The 17,816-nt window shown below is 35.2% G+C and overlaps 1 protein-coding gene across 1 annotated transcript; it reads right to left on the reverse strand.

The window, feature by feature from the left end:
- Positions 1-8,590: 8,590 nt before the first annotated feature.
- Positions 8,591-12,021, reverse strand: LOC149229403 (transmembrane protein, putative (DUF1118)). Its single transcript, XM_089378619.1, has 2 exons — positions 11,319-12,021; positions 8,591-9,283 (listed from the first exon to the last, which is right to left on the reverse strand). The coding sequence occupies exons 1-2, from the start codon at positions 11,508-11,510 to the stop codon at positions 8,846-8,848; spliced, it is 630 nt and encodes a 209-aa protein (XP_089234745.1). The 5' UTR covers positions 11,511-12,021; the 3' UTR covers positions 8,591-8,845.
- Positions 12,022-17,816: the final 5,795 nt, after the last annotated feature.

Genomic DNA, 17,816 nt, shown 5'->3' on the forward strand with positions numbered 1-17,816 from the left:
CGATTGAGGATAGGATGATTCGCTCTCTTGTGGACAGGATGATTTGCTCTCCTGTGGACAAGATGATTCGCTCTCTTGTGGACAATATGATTCGCTCTCTTGTGGGACAGGATGATTTGCTCTCCTGTGGACAGGATGATTAGTTCTCCTGTCGAGGCATCCTACCCATGCAGTCCGGGACTCATGGGAAGTACCTCTCATCTGATCAATGAGCAGGGAAATGAGGATAGGGACCATAGTAGTACCGATGGACGCATCGTTGTATCTACCATACTCCCTATGCTAGGATGACCTTCATTGATCTGGGATCAATGATACTGGCCTGGGACCAGTGAGAGTGGTACCCACTATGACACTGACTTCAGGTCAGTAGAGGATTGGTTTGGGACCAGTGGTACACACTCTGAAACTGACTTCGGGTCAGTGGAGGATGGTATGATACATCCTTGATCACTTCTTCTTCTTCATAGTTCGAGCAAAGCAGAACAGAGCAGAGCAGAGCAGATCAGAGCAGGGCAGAGCAGAACAGAGCAGAGCAGGGGTCAATCTGTACAGGGCAGTGCATTTGATGGATGAATAGTAGCGACCGACAGATGAATTGTAGATGAAGTTCTCCCTAGTTGAGAGGGAGTGTTAAAATTGGCAACTAGGGCCAAACTCCATGTGGGTCATCTTATTCATGGCTGATAATATTTTTACTAGATTCCTCTCGTCGATAGGTGTAGGATTGATCTAAAGATCATCCGATTCTGATAAATATTTATGGAGATATGAATTTATTTTAATTATGGACTAATTGTCTAAGTCAGCCAGCAACTTATGTAGGCTCAGAAGCCCAACAGTCGCATCTATTCAACCCCAACGTTTTCATATAAATACAAAAGGTCTCCTCCTCATTTGGACATACACATCTCAACACATCTCTCTCTCTCCTTCGCAGAAAAGAGTTTCTTCTCTCTCTTACACAGAAAAGGCTCTTCTCTCACACGTGTGGAAGGAAGGATGCAGAATTTAGGGCTGCAACTGCAGATCGGAAGTTTGACCAGCGTTGACCATCATTCTCTCTCTCAAAACTGCGCTATGGGTGAATTTGACTCTCTGTGGAAGGCCGCATTTTTTGGTGAAGGAATCAAGCCCATCTGACGGTCGGTTTGAAGATATTGTCTACCCTAGTTGAGGGTTGATCTAGGGTTTGCTACTGCTGAAGTAAATCAGATTTATGTATTATTTCTCTCTACTGAACTATTGAAGATAAAAGAAGATTTGATCAAAGGGTTTCCCCATATTGGGCTTTGTCCCTGGCTAGCTGTCACATCTTATGTCATTTTGTCTTGGCTTATTTTTCTGTCGATCGTCTAATGTTCTATCTGCACTTTACTTAATGTACATGTGATTGCTAATCTATGGATAATAATAATAAGAAAAAGAAATAAATTGCTCTAAGCATAGAACATACCATAACTTAACAGTGATGTATGGTGTACAGATGTGTGAACTTTCGCTTAATTAAGAAGCCTGTTAATAGGCCAACACGTTTTCACACATGTATTGTATTCGTTTCTAAGACTATTCGTTGGACGCTTGTAATGCATGTTGCTTTAACCTGTACTAAGATAGTTGAACTATTTTGGTTGTTTTAGTGCATACAATGTTGGAAATGTGTTGTATTCGCTGTTAACATTGTCTCACCCGTGTGGACTATTCTGTCAGACACTTGACAAATTCATTCTTGTAAACTTGTTATAACGACTATCGCACTCGTGTGGACTATTCCACTGGGTGTTGTACGTGCTATTTGTTCACTTCGTGTTTGTGACTACTGCATCCATGTGGACTACTCCACCAGAAGTTTCGCATGTCCTGCTTTGTTGTGTGTCTCTAATAGAGTTGGGACTATTCCCTTTCGACTTGAAACTCACCCTCACCCTCTCCCTCTGCAGCGAAAGAACTTAGACACAAGTTACACTAAGCACTCACTAGGCACACAAACCTCGCTATTTGAAGACTAAGTATACCACTCTCACATGCTGACAAGCAAGAGATAAGACATATCTTTAAGATAATGGCAATAGGGCTATCATACCGGATGGGACTCTTACACCAAACAGTGTGAGGTCTAGTTGGGACTTCATACCAGGGAGATCCCCTTAATGTTAGCGGGTCCAACACCGTCAACAGGAAGGTCATTAGGTAGCTCAAATTTGATGTAATAGAGAAGGAATAGATCCAATGGTTTATCACAAGTATCCTCGACACCATCTGGGAACATGTCAAAACAACCAACCCAATGAAGTATAAATATGTAGTCCAACTAGTGGTATACATAGAGATTGATTCATGACCAACAAAACGCAAACAAAGAAACAAAAATAGGAAAGTGATTAGCACATCCTAAAGTTGAAAGCATGCATAAAAAATGTCAACGAAGCAATAAGGCAAGCACCTAAAGAAACAAAAAAAACAAAAACCAAGTGAACTTAATAAAGTTAGAAGACATAGATAAAAGGAAACTAAGTAGTTTGAATTTCTACAAAACATGCAATGCCTTTGACCATTCTTAGACATAGTTCTTTGATAACCCTAGGAACCAATAAGAGTCATTCATAGCAATAGGAAAATGAGGCAATACTAGGAGGTAGGATAATAGTGAGATGTTATGCATTTGGACAACAAGTGCATCCAACTAGCCATTGTATTTACAATGTATGATGGGTCTTGGTTTGTTAAAATGATCATGACAACAACCACTGGGAAATCTTATTTAAGGAACACAATTGAAAATTAATACAAGTCTCTCAAGAATAGGAACCCAATCAATAACTATTAGCAGGAATAATTGAGTACAATGTAAACTTCAAGGGGGGGAGTTCCCTAATGGCAAGAGACAACAAGAAAGTGATGATATGGACTTTGAACACCCTTGGGATATCTATAAAGAGGAAAATCTAGCCATTCGAGACGAGAAACATAAAGACCAAAAAAATAGTTCAATGAAGTGGAGTAGAAGGCAAAAAGAGGACAAATCTAACAAAATTTGAGAATTACTCTATAGATATAATCACCTCAAAACTAAGAAGAATAGAAACCCTTCTAGCACACCTACTCAACCTAGATTACGACAATAACTCGAATAAGGCCTGGGATGAAAAATAAGTTTACCTTTTTGTAAAGAAATGTAAATTCCTGCACTAACTATGAAAAATATTATCCCAACGTAACAATAGATCAATGGGTATAAACAAATATTATTTCATCCCAATTTTAGGACAAACCAGGGAAACCATCTAGTGATATTTTAATAGGATTAGAAAATCAAGACAATGGTACACCAATGGATAGATTTACCATAGCTAAAGATGATTCATATGGTATGAAAACATGGATAAATTTTGAAGTATTAAAACTACAAATAAAATCTTGATAAGTACCTTTTTGGAGACCTTGGATCTATGCTATGTGAGAAAGCATCTGCATTGATAAGAAAGAAATACATTTCTCCCTTGGACAAAAGGAAGAAATTCACAAGATCAAAGACCGCTACAACAAATAGGGATAAGCCATTAAAACCTCACATCGATATGGAACACCTATACACATTAAACAAGGAAGTAACAACCAATAGAATAGAAACAAGTGACATGGAAACCATGTCAAATAAAGGTTCAAATAACAATTCAACACAAGCAAAATATGCAAACCATGAGACACATCCACTCTATACATAGAATACATTCAACATCACTATAGACAAGATTGATTGGGAAAGTAAGCCTGAAAATGATCCAACCTTATCAAACACCTTAAATAATTTGAGGAAAGTGCGAAACTTGATCGAAAGGCAAAAAGTAATAAAATTCCCCAAAAAATTTGGAAGATACCATTCCAACATTGGATAAGACATTTCTAGAACACACAGTAACATGGGAATAGTTGAAAACACTTTTTCTATGCTAATTCCACAAATTAAAAGGAGTAAAGTATCATGGATACTATGGAGTAGTTAAATTGAGCCATCTAAAAAAAATAATGCAATTAAGAATGCAACAAGTCAACAATATTAAGAAAACCAAGAGAACGTAATAAGTCATATCCTACCAACCTTCACTGATTTATTTGCCTATACATCAAATCGTCATCAAGAACGAGCAAGAGCGAAAACTGACTAGACAATACTATGGGAGAAATTTTGAGGAGACCTAGACAAGGGTCCTATACCCTACAATGCTAGTTTACAAGAGATTCTCACTAAGATGCACTAGTTCACAAGAAGTATAACTCTTAGGCCAACCTAGAGTTAATTTTGACCATATCAATAGAAGAAACAAGGAAACAAGTATCAACAAAATACACAAAAAACAATATGGAAGTAGAAAGATTAACTTGGAACCTAATGATAAGCAAATGATAAAGGTAGTTGAAAGCCATAATACAAATATTAATATATCCAGAAACAAGGAGGACCCAAAATATATGGATATAGATAATTTTTGGGATGAGAAAATAGTGGCCAAAGTGATATCCTTGTTTATAGAGTTTTCCATTGTATTTTCATATACACACCATGGCCTTAAGCAAATGCCAAGAGAATTTTGGAAATTAAATATCAAACTACAACCATATGCAAATAAAATGAATCTAAGGTATAATCCAAAAATATGAGAACTTAATAAATTGCTAGATATAAGGATTATATACTAGATTAAATAAATTCATTAAGTTTCACCCATAGTGGTTGCAAAGAATAAGAGTGGTAAAATTAGAATATGTGTGGACCTAAGAAAACTAGACCAAGTCACAATGAAATATGAATTCTCGACCCCCTTTTTTGAAGAAATGTTAGAAGTGCTAGCAAGAAAATATATTTACTCATTTCTAGATGGTTAATTGGGGTATAATCAAGTTTCTATAAGAGAGAAGGGCCAACTTCTTACCTCTTCTCTGATGGAATGTTGCAATAGAAGGTTGCCCTGTTGGTTAATCAATGCACTAAGTTGCCTTTAAAACTTCAAAGTTTCCCTAAGCCCTCTGAGATATTTTTGGAAAAATAGGCACTCTTTGGGTCCCTAAATGACCATATATCATAGCTAAGGACGGCGTTAAAAAGAAGCCAACAAACAAGGGTCTCTTTGAACCTATAAAGATTCTAAATCCTACATCCTTTTGGGAGACTTCCAGGATATAGCCTCTAAAAAAGGTATCATGGTAGACAAAAAAGATTGGATTGTTATGGACCTAGAACAACTGCCCAATACCACAAAAATTAAATGCATTTTGGGCTACTTTATGTAGTCAAAGAAAATTGTAAAGTGATATAGTAGAATAGAATACCCAATAGAAATGCTATGAAAAAGGCGACATCATTCTAATGCACCGAGGAATGTTGTAATGGATTTTAAGCCTTAAAAGATAAAACCAATGATGGACCAATACTAAGGTTCCCTAATTGGAACAAAATCTTCCATGTCCATTTGCATTCTTTAGGAATAACTAGAGAATCAATTCTAATCTTGCATTTAGCAAAAAGGATGAGTTACCAAATATTCTATGCAAGCGAGGAACTCTCAATAGTTAAAAATAATTATAAGATATGCACTACAAAAGCTTAGGCATTACCTATTTTCTAAAAAAATCCACTTCTATATTGATCACCAAGCATTCAAACACATTATGAATAAACCTAATTTATGTTGATGGTTAATTTTGCTTTGAGAGTATGAACTCAAGATTTTTGTAAAATCAAGAAAAAGTCCATGTAGGCCCCACCAACCTCTCAAGAATAGACACTAACAAGGTAGAGAGACAAGGAGAATGAGAGATTTCCCAAACACTAAGATATTCTAGGTGTAAGTAGGACCAAAATATTTGGAACAATTGATGCATTTTTAATAATCTAAACAAGCACCCCAAGGAATGAACGCTAGCCAAAGTAGACATCTAGTACAAAAAGCACTGAAATTCAAAAATATATCTAGCCAATTATACAAAGGAAGCATGGATGAGATCATGAGATGATGTGTTCAACTATGAAAAATTGACCAAATAGTACAAGACATTCATTGAGGGATATAAAGGGAACATTTCACAACTAACAAGGCAACCAAAGATACTATGTATAGCTTTATCAATTATAAAAAAATGACCAAATAGAAGACATTCATTGAGGGATATATAGGGAGCATTTCACAGCTAACAAGGCAACCAAAGATACAATGTATAGGTTTACGCTGGCTAACCATATTCAAGGACTATTTCAAGAATGTAAGAAATTGTGAACAATGCCAAGCCCAAAACAAACCCAAAGACAAATATTATAATTAACTAAATCCGCTAAATCCCATATTATTGATGCAATCTATTGAACATTAGGGGATATACTTTATCAAATCATTTGCACTAGTTGAAGGCACACAATTTAGATATATTATTGTGTCGACCAATATGTTTACTAAGTCGGTAGAAGCAAAGGAAACAGGGATAGAAACAACAAAAGGAACATCCTTATTTGAATAAATTATCTACAGGTTTGGATGCTCTATTCAGATTACATCTACTTAAGGTACTAATTTAACTCCAAAATTATAAAGAGTTAGATGAATACTTTTAAGGTAAATCATCATAAAAGCAATCCTTATTACCAAAGAACAAATGCACATACAGGGAGTACTAACAATATATTAATTTTGGTAAGACAAAATTGTGAGACTTGAAGAGCTTCGAGAGGGTAGATATATTAATGCAACATTATGAGCATATCGAACAACATTAGCACACACCTTTCAGATTGGTACTTGAGAAAGAAGCCATAATGCCATTAGAACACCAGTTACCTTTTTAAGCATAGTAGTCAAGTAAAGATGGGAAACAAAGGATTCCATGGAAAATTGGTTAGAAGAACTAGAATAATGAGATGAAATAATTTGGTCTCAATTCCAATAAGTGATGGCAAAAGGGAAAATGAACTTACATCATGACGCAAACTTAAAAAGCATGGGTTTCAGGAAGGATAATTGGTATTTTTATATGATAGTAGGAAAAATAACAAAATCAATAAGCTCAATTGAGATGGTTAGGGCCTTAAAAACTTAAGAAACTATATGACAATTGATAAACAAAACTAGAAACTCTGAAAAGAATACCATACATTATCTAAGTTAACACGAGATTTTATGAGTAACTTGTGGAACAAGGTTGGGGGTGATCCCAACAAACCAAAGCAAGAAGTAGGAATAACATTCAATCCTACAAAGAAGCACACACAGGGTGGAAAGGGCCAAACATGTAGAAAGGTAAGATTGTGATGTTGTTATTCAAGTAAACATTTCTTGCAAGGCATACAATAAGATAGGGGTTGGATGTGGGAGCGAATATCGGTGGCCCAAATTGGAACCAAAATTTTGATTCCAATTTGTTTTCTTATTAAACTTGGGTAGATGAGTATGGATTACGAGTTATGATTGTGTTGACTAAGTTATGCATTGGAAAGGAATCAAGGCGAGTCATTGAGATCAAGATGCCAATTGCTCAAGTGTGAAATCTCGAGGTTGTGGTACCTCAAGAAAAGAGGTCATGATTGATCTAGAGGCCAGGAAACTACCATTGGAGATAATGTAGAAAAAACCATTAGAGAGAAAATTCTTAATAGAAGGGAATCTATTAGATGAGTATAGTTCCCTAAATAACATACATAGATCTACAATCATCATTGAGTGTTAGCCTAAAAGAACTATTGACCCAATGAAAGAACTTCAATGCAAACCAAAATGATCATGTTCAAAAGCATCAATAAAAAAACTCAATTGGAAAAATCCATAACAGAGCCCTGAGAAGGATAAGCCAAGAGAGGGGATAACCTCGATGGAATGTGCTTCGGTAATAGAATTGAATAAAAAATTGTTGCAATCATCATTGAGCACTAGCCTAGAAAAAGTCATCGAATATTGTGTTAAGGAAGAATACCAACAATATTCTAAAGAAAAGAGCTCCAATGCAATATCCTATATGTTAGACCTATGAAACAAAGGCAAAAGAAAGGCAAAGTATGGAGTTAAAACATGCAATGGGAAAGCATGTAAGATTTGAGTTATGACATTAAGATATACAATGAAAATGCATGTAGGATTTTTGTTGTAGGATTTTTGTTATAGGAATTTTGTTATGATACGTTGCGAGAACTTGTGTAACTATGTGATTGTTGACTGTGTTATATGTTATGATGATTACGTTCACACATGAAATGGAAAAAGAAAACATGAAAACGGATAGCCTTGCAGAGACTATATTATGAGAGCATGCATGTAAAACTTACATGTTGATGATACCATTGTAATTTTTGCTACGAAAATGTACACCAATTGAGCTACGATCAAAATAGACGAGTATGACTAATACATGCCATGTGAACATTGGTTTAAATTACCAAGCTGCTGTACCAAAGTATAATAAATATAGGTTAAAAACACACTTAAAATAAGAACCAGAAAACCATCTGACAAAGGAAAATGGAGGTGTTAAAAGAGCATACACCAAAGGGCTAAAAGCAGAATGTAAATATGGGCCTATCGTTGTTACTAAGATGAAAAACCTCACTGTGTTGACATAACGAAAATAATAGAGATCAAATGGAAAAAGATAACGAACAATTTACATAAACCACAGGAGCAATTCACCAAATTGGAATGAATGCACAGAAACTAACTCCTGTACTCAAACGAAGTCCTAAAACAATTAAACATGAATTACAAGCATGAACCCACATGCACACAGAAGACCCAATTATATGGCAGTGTGACTGAGTAGATCCAATGGAAAACAGTAGACATTGAAATGTGTATAAATAATTTCATTCCTACTCTTGTAAACCGCTCAGAACAATAGAAGCGCCAAACAGACCAACTGCACTGACTGCAAAAATGGATGCCAGAACGTTCTGAGCAATTAACAGCCCAGCGGAATCATCTGGAATGAGTACAATAGTGGCAATAGCGGCCACAACTAATGGCAGTGATACAGATGCCATTGCTGCAGGCGATATGCCAACCGCTTTCTCTACAAGGCTTAGAAGGCCCAATTCTTCTGCTTTTGAGAGGAGGCCCATTTTTTCAATAGATGAGAGAGACAAGCCTAATTCATCAGCCTTTGAGAGCAATCCAGCCTTCTCCACCCCACTTAGAACCTTCTTTTTCTCCAACTTTTTGACAATATCCACATCCACAGTTTCATCACCTTCGAGAAATATCCCGGCGCCAAACCACTGTTTCTCCCAATTATCATCGTATTTATTTACCTGCATTGCTTTTTAGTATGAAAACTGTTTCTTCACTGCATAGTTTGAAGTTTATAAAAACGGTACAAAGCATGAACAATAGCAAGACTGAAAAACAATTAGGGGATACCAAATGAGATTGGTGAGTAATACAATACTAGCCAAACAGAGGATATCTTGTGATGAGTGGCGAGTGAAAAATACAATACGCATGTCTAGGAATCCAATGTATTCTCATCCTCAAAGAACTGGAGAGACGTATATGAATATTACATCCAGGCTCTCTGTAAAATGATAAATCTTAAGGATTCAATAAATCAGTGGCATGGCAAGATGATGTTGGGTTTTGAAATCTTGTCATAATCAGAGACAAATAATATCGTTGGCCTAAAAGGTTACGTGATATAAATAATGAATTAGGAGGATTTATCAATCCTAGACTCCGACCAAGCAGGTCTGCAGAATACAAACTAGTAAGCTCAATTGATATCGGCTCACTTAATGTGTTCAATGCCAAGGCTATATTATTTGTACCATAATACACACTGAAGAGTCAGTACTTGGGAGTGTATAATGAAAAACAATGCATCTGGATTTATAGCAGTTTGGGGCTACATGTGATTCTTAATCAAATTCAGTATAACTGTTTTCAAAACATACCTGCCACTAGGAATTTTACAAGGAAACACAATTAAACTTTATAATTGAAGAAAAATGTGTCAGCAAAGGAAAAAAATTGCCACGGGTGGTCTTCAAAAGCAGAAAGAAAACCATCTTTTGCAATTATTTGTATAAGTTTACTGTGTGTAGACAGACAGACACAAAATCGGCCACACAACATAAACACAAGCCTCAATTGCGAACACCTATTGACCATAAATGTCTATTGGGTGGTTAAGAGGAGAAGTTATTCTCATCCAATCCTGTTTTTCATAAGTTTGCTTTTCATTGGTTGGTTTGGGATAAACAACATAACCAAAAGCTTAAATTGCGAACATATATTGACCATAAATGTCCATGGGTCTACCTTAGGTGCTTAAGAGGAGAAGTTGTTCTTCTCATCCAATCCTGCTTTTGATAGATTTACCTTTCATTGGTTGGTTGGAATTAGCAAGGTACTAACAATCTAACTTTTACTTAAGTACTTAAAGATCAAGTGCTTAAATATCTGATGAGATATTTACGAAGATTTAAAAACTCAATACCTTTGTTTAAGTTCTTAGGGGCAGATGAAATGTTTCCAAACATTTAAAAACTTAGGGGCAGATAAAATGTTTCCAAACATTTAAAAACTTAACACGCCAGTTCAAGTAGTTGAGTGCTTTGGATTTTTGGGTTTTAAGGGGCAGATGAAAAGTTTCCAAACATTTAAAAACTTAACGCGCTAGCTCAAGTAGTTGCGTGCTTAAGGTTCAGATGAAATGTTTTCACAACATTTAAAAACTCAATGCCTGTGTTTAAGTTCTTAGGGGCAAATGAAATGTTTCCAAAGATTTAAATATTTAATGGGCTAGCTCAAGTAGTTGAGTGCTTAAGGTTCAGATGAAATGTTTTCAAACATTTAAAAACTTAATGCGCTAGTTCAAGTAGTTGAGTGCTCAAGGTTCACTCAATGGGCTTGCTCAAGTAATTGAGTGCTTTGGGATTTAGGTAGAAGGTTTCAGGGTCAATGGGCTTGCTAAGTAGTTGAGTGCTTTGGGTTTTATGCAGAAGGTTTCAGGGTCAATGCCTTGGGCTTGCTGCCTCTGTTAAGTGACTCAATAGATAATCTTACAGGGTCAGGCACGGCAATCAGCGACAACAGATTTACACTGAGTGCCCTGTGAAAGGCAAGGAAGAACCCGGATGTTTCTCCATGAGACTTCCCTTAGAAAAGAGAGAGAGGGCGCGCTGTTACACCAAATGCACGAAATGCAGGGAAGAACCTGGATGTTTCTCCATGAGATTTCCCTTAGAAAAAAGAGATAAGGCGCACTGTTACACCAAATGCACAAAACGATACTAGACATATAAAACTAAGCCAATCTAAGCCAACTTTAGAGGATAACAGGAGTACCTTCTTTTTGGGCGCCATGGCTAGAATTAGCTGAGGCGCTCTGATCATAGCTGAACCTTGCATTGGCAGAGGGACCCGCAACTCAAGTTTCATGCCTCCATTGCTATAGGTGGATCTTGAAGAAGACAAGAGCAATCCCCCTCTCCTGCTTATTAGGGCTGAACCACATTGTCCTGCTACTGCACTGGCCATTGAAGTGCCACAATAATTTATAACGCTTTTGTTGTGTTCTGTTTCTCGCTATATTCTACAATTCGTCCTCAATTCGCTTACAGCTTCACAGTTTATTGCGTTAGTTCAAAGGAGAAGAATCCATATCCCTATAATTTGAACAGACCCACAAAAGATAGAGTGCAGAAATTCAGACCTACAACTAGGTAAACAGCGAAAAATCTCACTAAATACTGGAAATGTTGTAATTGTGGAAAAATTGCTCAACATGGCAGACAAATTTCAGCGTAACTGCAGACGGCAAAGGGAGAGTGTAGGAGTGAGCATCTGCGCATTTTGCCAAACAGAGCATAAGATCGAAGAGTGGACCCACGTACAGAGATGTGAATTTTACACACGAATGAGAAAATGATAAAATTTAAGAAACCAATCCGCTTCTGGTATTATTGGGGTAATGATCCATCGGAACAAGATGACCCCAAGAGGGAATGATCGATCACTTGGAGCTGGATGAACCACCCAAACCAAAGCGCTATCCAACAACGAAACTTTCGTTGGACACCTCTAGAAATAAAAGGCCGATAACCATTAGAAGCCATTGGTCCCACTCCTAATCTTTGAAGATGTATAAAACAATGCATTGGTTTTTTAAGTAGGAGGAGATAGAGCTGTTGAGGTGTGATTTTAAATTTCTCATCTTTTACCACCTAGGTTGGATGATTCTCTAAATTTTCTCATTTTTTACTTTCCAGGTTTGATAATTCTCCAAAAATAATAGGTTTACTTTTTTTGTTAGTTAATGTGGGACTACATCATCATTATGTTCAATATATCATATTGATTGAGGCGGGGAATTGAACCAATGACTTCACATCAAAGAGTGTTTTAACAAAGCACACTATCACCGTCTATCCAAAACCATATTGACAGAAAATCACATGGTTAGGCTATATAGAAAATTTCGCTTTGATTAATAGATGTTAGTTAAAAAAAACATACAAATATTGTATCCACTATTCAATATATTTTTAAGATGACATACATAATATCACTATAGATTTGTTTAACTTTTGGATTTTATTAAATATTCACCTGATTAAATTTTTTAAAACTTAATTTAATAAAAGTTGATAAATTTGATATTTAAATAAATTTATATAAATATAATTTCAATGTCGTAGTCTAAAGATTATGTTTTTTGCCTTGAAAGTTGTCGAAATTCCGATCATATTTTGAAAAAAATCAAGGAATTTTGTAAATCCAAGAAAAAGTTGTCAAACTTCATAATTTTAGGTGTCCTAGAAGTTTTTGATGATGCTAAATCCATTTCCACCATCAAAAACATGATTCAAACACTATTTCTACAAGATTTTTTGAATTTTTTTTGCCCGGATTCCAGCCACTTTTGGTCGTCTGGGCAATTCCTCTCCCTCAGTTCTACCACTCCTCCTAATTTCAATTATAAGTTATAACATTCATAATATTTATACAAATGCATACATTAAGTATATGTTATATTTTTTCTATACATTATATTAAAATTTTACATTTTGAATCCTATATAATAGGGAAAAAGTTTCATAATTTTGTATTTTCAATTATATTACAAAATAAATCATACATAATATTATTCATTTCAAAATATTATAATCTCAACTATATCTTTCACATTTATTTTATATATATTTAAAACCATGTACAAAAATATGTAAATACTATTAATTACTATATTATTGAATATTATTAATGAGGGACCAAATTTCAAAATGCAAATTCTTTTAGTGCAATTAAAAGAGATTACATTTCAAGAGATTTATCTTCTTAATATTTAATATTTAATAGTAATAGTTCTGGAACTAAGATAGATCTATACAAGTTCTTTATAATACTATTTATATTACATATAACTTTATATAAGAAATAAGAAATCACCTTCAATTGGAAAACACCTATCAATTGCATAAGAAATCTCTCTCCTTCATAATGAAAAGTGGAAATATAAGATTTTTTTTACTTTTAAATACTTTATCTCTATATATAAAGTTAATATAAAATTATGTTATTTACCGACATAAATCCATGTTAACCTGGGATCTATGAAGTGACAAAAACGATCATATCTTTTGAGTTGCAAAGCTTCTTTAGAGTGAAAAATTTTTAAAAAGGGTTGCCCCTTAAAATATTTGATTCCTCTCATAAAGAAAACAAAGATATGCATACACCATAATTTTTTTCTATTACACACACTAAATCATTCAATTATATCACGTATATATGGAGTTTATGTGATCCAACAACTTCTAAAGTGGGGATCGTTGTTGAGAAAATATCTCAACAACCCAATCCATTCAACAAACTAATCCTACATGTAGGTGTTAATTCCAAGTCCCCCTTTAACGCTTACACTATTACATAAATCACAAATTACATAGAAATCACAAATAACAAGTGTCTAATATGGTCTTCATCAACAATTACATCCACTCTGGAATCTCGCAAACACCGCTCTTTCTTTACCACCACATCTTCGAGATGTCACTTGACCTCCATTTAAAATGTAACCGCCTCTGACTATGGTTGATGAACTTTGCAAGATCAACAATATTGACATATCGGCTTGTTGGGGCTTCTGTGATAAGAGTTGTCAAGTAATGAACCATCATATGGACCAATCACCATCTGTCAGATATTTCACTTTCGACTATCCACTAGTTTCTAGGAAGACAATCTGGATACTGAATGTGTTCAAAAGTTGATCAAACAACTTGAACTTTAAAAACACAAAAGAATTGAAGCTCTTGAAGCCAAGGCTTCTAGCTGTAGAACCATCAATCCTTTTCACAAATACACATCAATAACATGTCTTACACACATGGATCTCATAATAACTGATAGTTATTTTAGAAAGGATGAGAGGTTATGCATTGTACTCATCGTCATTGTCACAACTTGAGATGTCCTCAAAGTTATCCTTTAGCGAGTCTTCTAAAGTAGTCATGTTAGCTGATTCCTTTACTTTTCCATTTAAGAGATCTTTAGGATAAGTTTTATGATTGAATGTTGTATGTCCATGTCTTCTACAGTAAAATTCGACCGAGTTCTTATTTTTATTGATCCTGCTCTTAGATAATAATGCCATCTTAGGGTATGAGATGTCCTCTACATCTCCTATTTTCATCCTCTTTTTTTCTGCTAAGAGTGTTGCTATCATTTCATCTAGTGATTTAGAAGAAAATTGACTTAAGGTGAAAATAACATTATCATAATTTGAAGATAAATTGTTTAGCAAAATAGCCTTAGCATCTTCATCTTCTATTTTCACCCTAGTTTCCTTCAACTGCCTTATGAGAGATTTTAACTCATTTGTATGTGTAGACAATGATAACCCCTCATGCATTTTAAGTTTGAATAATTGTAATTTCAGGGAGAATTTTTCATTCACAGCCTTTTCCCCAAATATTTTGCTTAACTCTTCCCATATTTGTGCAGAATATTTATCTAAGTCTATAAGATGAAGTTGTGAGTCTGACAAAGAGAGTCCTATAATGGATTTATCTTTTTCCTCCTTTTTCAGCCAATCAATTTAATAGTTTAGGATCTTGAGGTGTTGGTTCTTCTCCTTTTACTAAGCTCCATAAATTTCAATGCATAAGATGCATTTGGACCTTCACCTTCCAAGTATGGAAGTTTGATCCATTAAACTTTTAAAGAACTATTTTCTCCATAATTAAAAGAAACAAATACACTATAATTATTATTATCTCGTATCTACTTATCAATACCCTTGTGACGGATCCTGCAACTGGCTCCTCTTCTCAGCAACAGTAATCTGACAGCAGGGTCTTCTCTTGCTCCACCCAATTCTCAACTTTTTGCAGTGTTGGAACACACTAAAGTTATGTTTCACTAGTACTAGACTAAACTCTAAAGTAAGCTTTCAGGCACTCTTCCTTTTGCTGTGAAGGAGAGGGGCATGTTAGGTCCTTATAATACTAGTGTATATCCCCTTATTATTGTTACTGTATCCCCTTTATTGTTATTGTTGTGCCCTTGTAGTCCCCATATTGTTGTTGTTGTGATCCATAGAAGCCCATTATTGTTATTGTTGTGCCTTTACATTATCATTGTTATGTAGGCTCTGATACCAAATGTTATGGAACCAGATCACAAAATAGAAGAAAAGATAGATCAACGACTTGAAAATTAACCTCTTCGAGGGGGAAACCTCCTTTACATTACATAGATGAACATTTCTTGGATGATACAAATGACAAGACCTCCTTGGTATGTCATTAGGAGTCTAAGGGGTCACAATATAATTAGAGCCTACATAACAATAATAATGTAAGGGCATAACAATAACAAAAGTGGGCTTCTATGGGGTACAACAATAACAATAGTGGGCTTCTATGGGGCACAACAATAACAATAAATGGGATACACTAACAATAATAAGGGGGCTACGCTAGTATTATAGGGAACTAACATGCTCCTCTCCTTCACAAAAACCTTTATTGTGGAATGTGATGCCCCAAGAAATGAAATTGGTGTTGTTTTAGTGTAAGAAGGATGACACATTGATTTTGTTATGTCCCTATACTACTAGTGTAACCCATTATTGTTATTAGTACAACCCCCTTATTATATTGTTGTGCCCATGTAGTCCCCATATTATTATTATTGTGCCCCACAGAAGCCCACTATTCTTATTATTGTGCCCTTACATTATTATTGTTATGTCGGCTTTGATTGTATTATGACCCCTTAGACTCCTATATATAGAAAGGAGGTCTTGTCATTTGTATCATCCAAGAATTGTTCATTTGTGTAATGTAAAGGAGGTTGCCCCCTCGAAGAGGCTTATTTCTAAGGCGTTGATCTATATTTTCTATCTTTTTGTGAGTTGGTTTCATAGCAGATATTGAAAGTCATCCAATCAAGGGAAAGTACTTACACAAACTTATTTATCAGAAGGAAATGTTGGCAATACTACATGCATTAAAGAAATGACAATCTTACCTAATGGGAAGACACTTCAAGATAAAAACAGATCATGATAGTATTAAATAATTTTTGGAACAAAGATGATCTTCAGAAGAGCAGCAAAATTGGGTCACAAAGATGTTGGGTTATGACTTTGAAATCATCTACAAAAAAGGGAAGACAAATGTTTTGCAGATGCACTCTCAAGAAATGACAAGGATGTGGAAGCATTGATCTATGCCATTTCTATTATCCAACTTGATTGGATAGATGAAGCAAGGGATGAATGAAAGAATGATGTAGAGGTGTGGACGCTCATTCAAAAGTTGCAACAAGATTTCAGTACATCTAATACATTTATCTGGAAAAATGATTCATTATGGTACAAAGATCGCTTATATCTATGTAAGAATTCCCAACTCAAACAAAAGATTCTTTTGGAATTGCACACCTCCCCCTTAGGAGGGCACTCAGGATTTTAAAAAACTTACCACAGGGTCAAGAAGGATTTTTTTTGGGATGACCTTAAATATGATATTCAAAATTTTGTGGCAGAATGTTTGGTTTGCCAACAAAATAAAGTTGAGACAATTAAGACCCCAAGTTTGTTACAACCTTTAGCCATTCCAATTTAGCGTTGGGAGGAGGTCTCAATGGATTTTATCATAGGTTTACCCAAGTCTAAAGGAAAGAGTGTCATCATGGTGGTAATTGATAGACTTACCAAGTATGCACACTTTTGTGCATTATCTCATCCTTTTAAAGCCATTACAATTGCATTTATGGAAACAATTCAAAAGCTACATGGAAACCCAAATATTATTGTAAGTGACAGAGATCCCATTTTCACTAGACACTTTTGGACATAATTATTTTCTTATTTTGGTACTCAATTAGCTCACAACTCATCTTATCATCCTCAATCTGATGGGAAAATTGAGATAGTGAAAAAATGTTTGGAAGGATATCTTCGTTGCTTTGTATATGATAAACAAACAAAATGGGTAAAGTGGTTACTTGTGGATGAATGGTGGTATAAAACTTCCTTCTATACTGCAACAAAAATGACCCCATTTATGGAACTTTATGGATATCATCCACCATTCATCACATCATATTTAAGAGAAAATTCTAAGGTTCAAGCACTGGAAGATCACATCGAGCATCAATAACAAGTTCTCCAACTCTTAAATGATAACCTCACTCTAGTGCATAATCGAATGAAATAACAGGCATATCAACATCGCAATGAAAGCAATTTTGACGTAGGCGACTGGGTATTTTTATAGGTACAACCATACAAACAAATGTCCCTCAAACAAGCTAATAAGGATTATAAGTTAT

This window comes from Pinus tabuliformis, chromosome J (genome assembly GCF_031772625.1).
Source record: "Pinus tabuliformis cultivar Carrire ecotype Pingquan chromosome J, CPIR1, whole genome shotgun sequence".
NCBI classification, from domain to species: domain Eukaryota; kingdom Viridiplantae; phylum Streptophyta; class Pinopsida; order Pinales; family Pinaceae; genus Pinus; species Pinus tabuliformis.

Bases quoted from the DNA above. Each gene is read 5' to 3' on its own strand.
- LOC149229403 (XM_089378619.1), bottom strand. From the start codon at position 11,510: ATGGCCAGTGCAGTAGCAGGACAATGTGGTTCAGCCCTAATAAGCAGG. The intron at 9,284-11,318 runs GTACTCCTGTTA...AAAGCAATGCAG, and splicing joins CCATGGCGCCCAAAAAGAAG to GTAAATAAATACGATGATAA.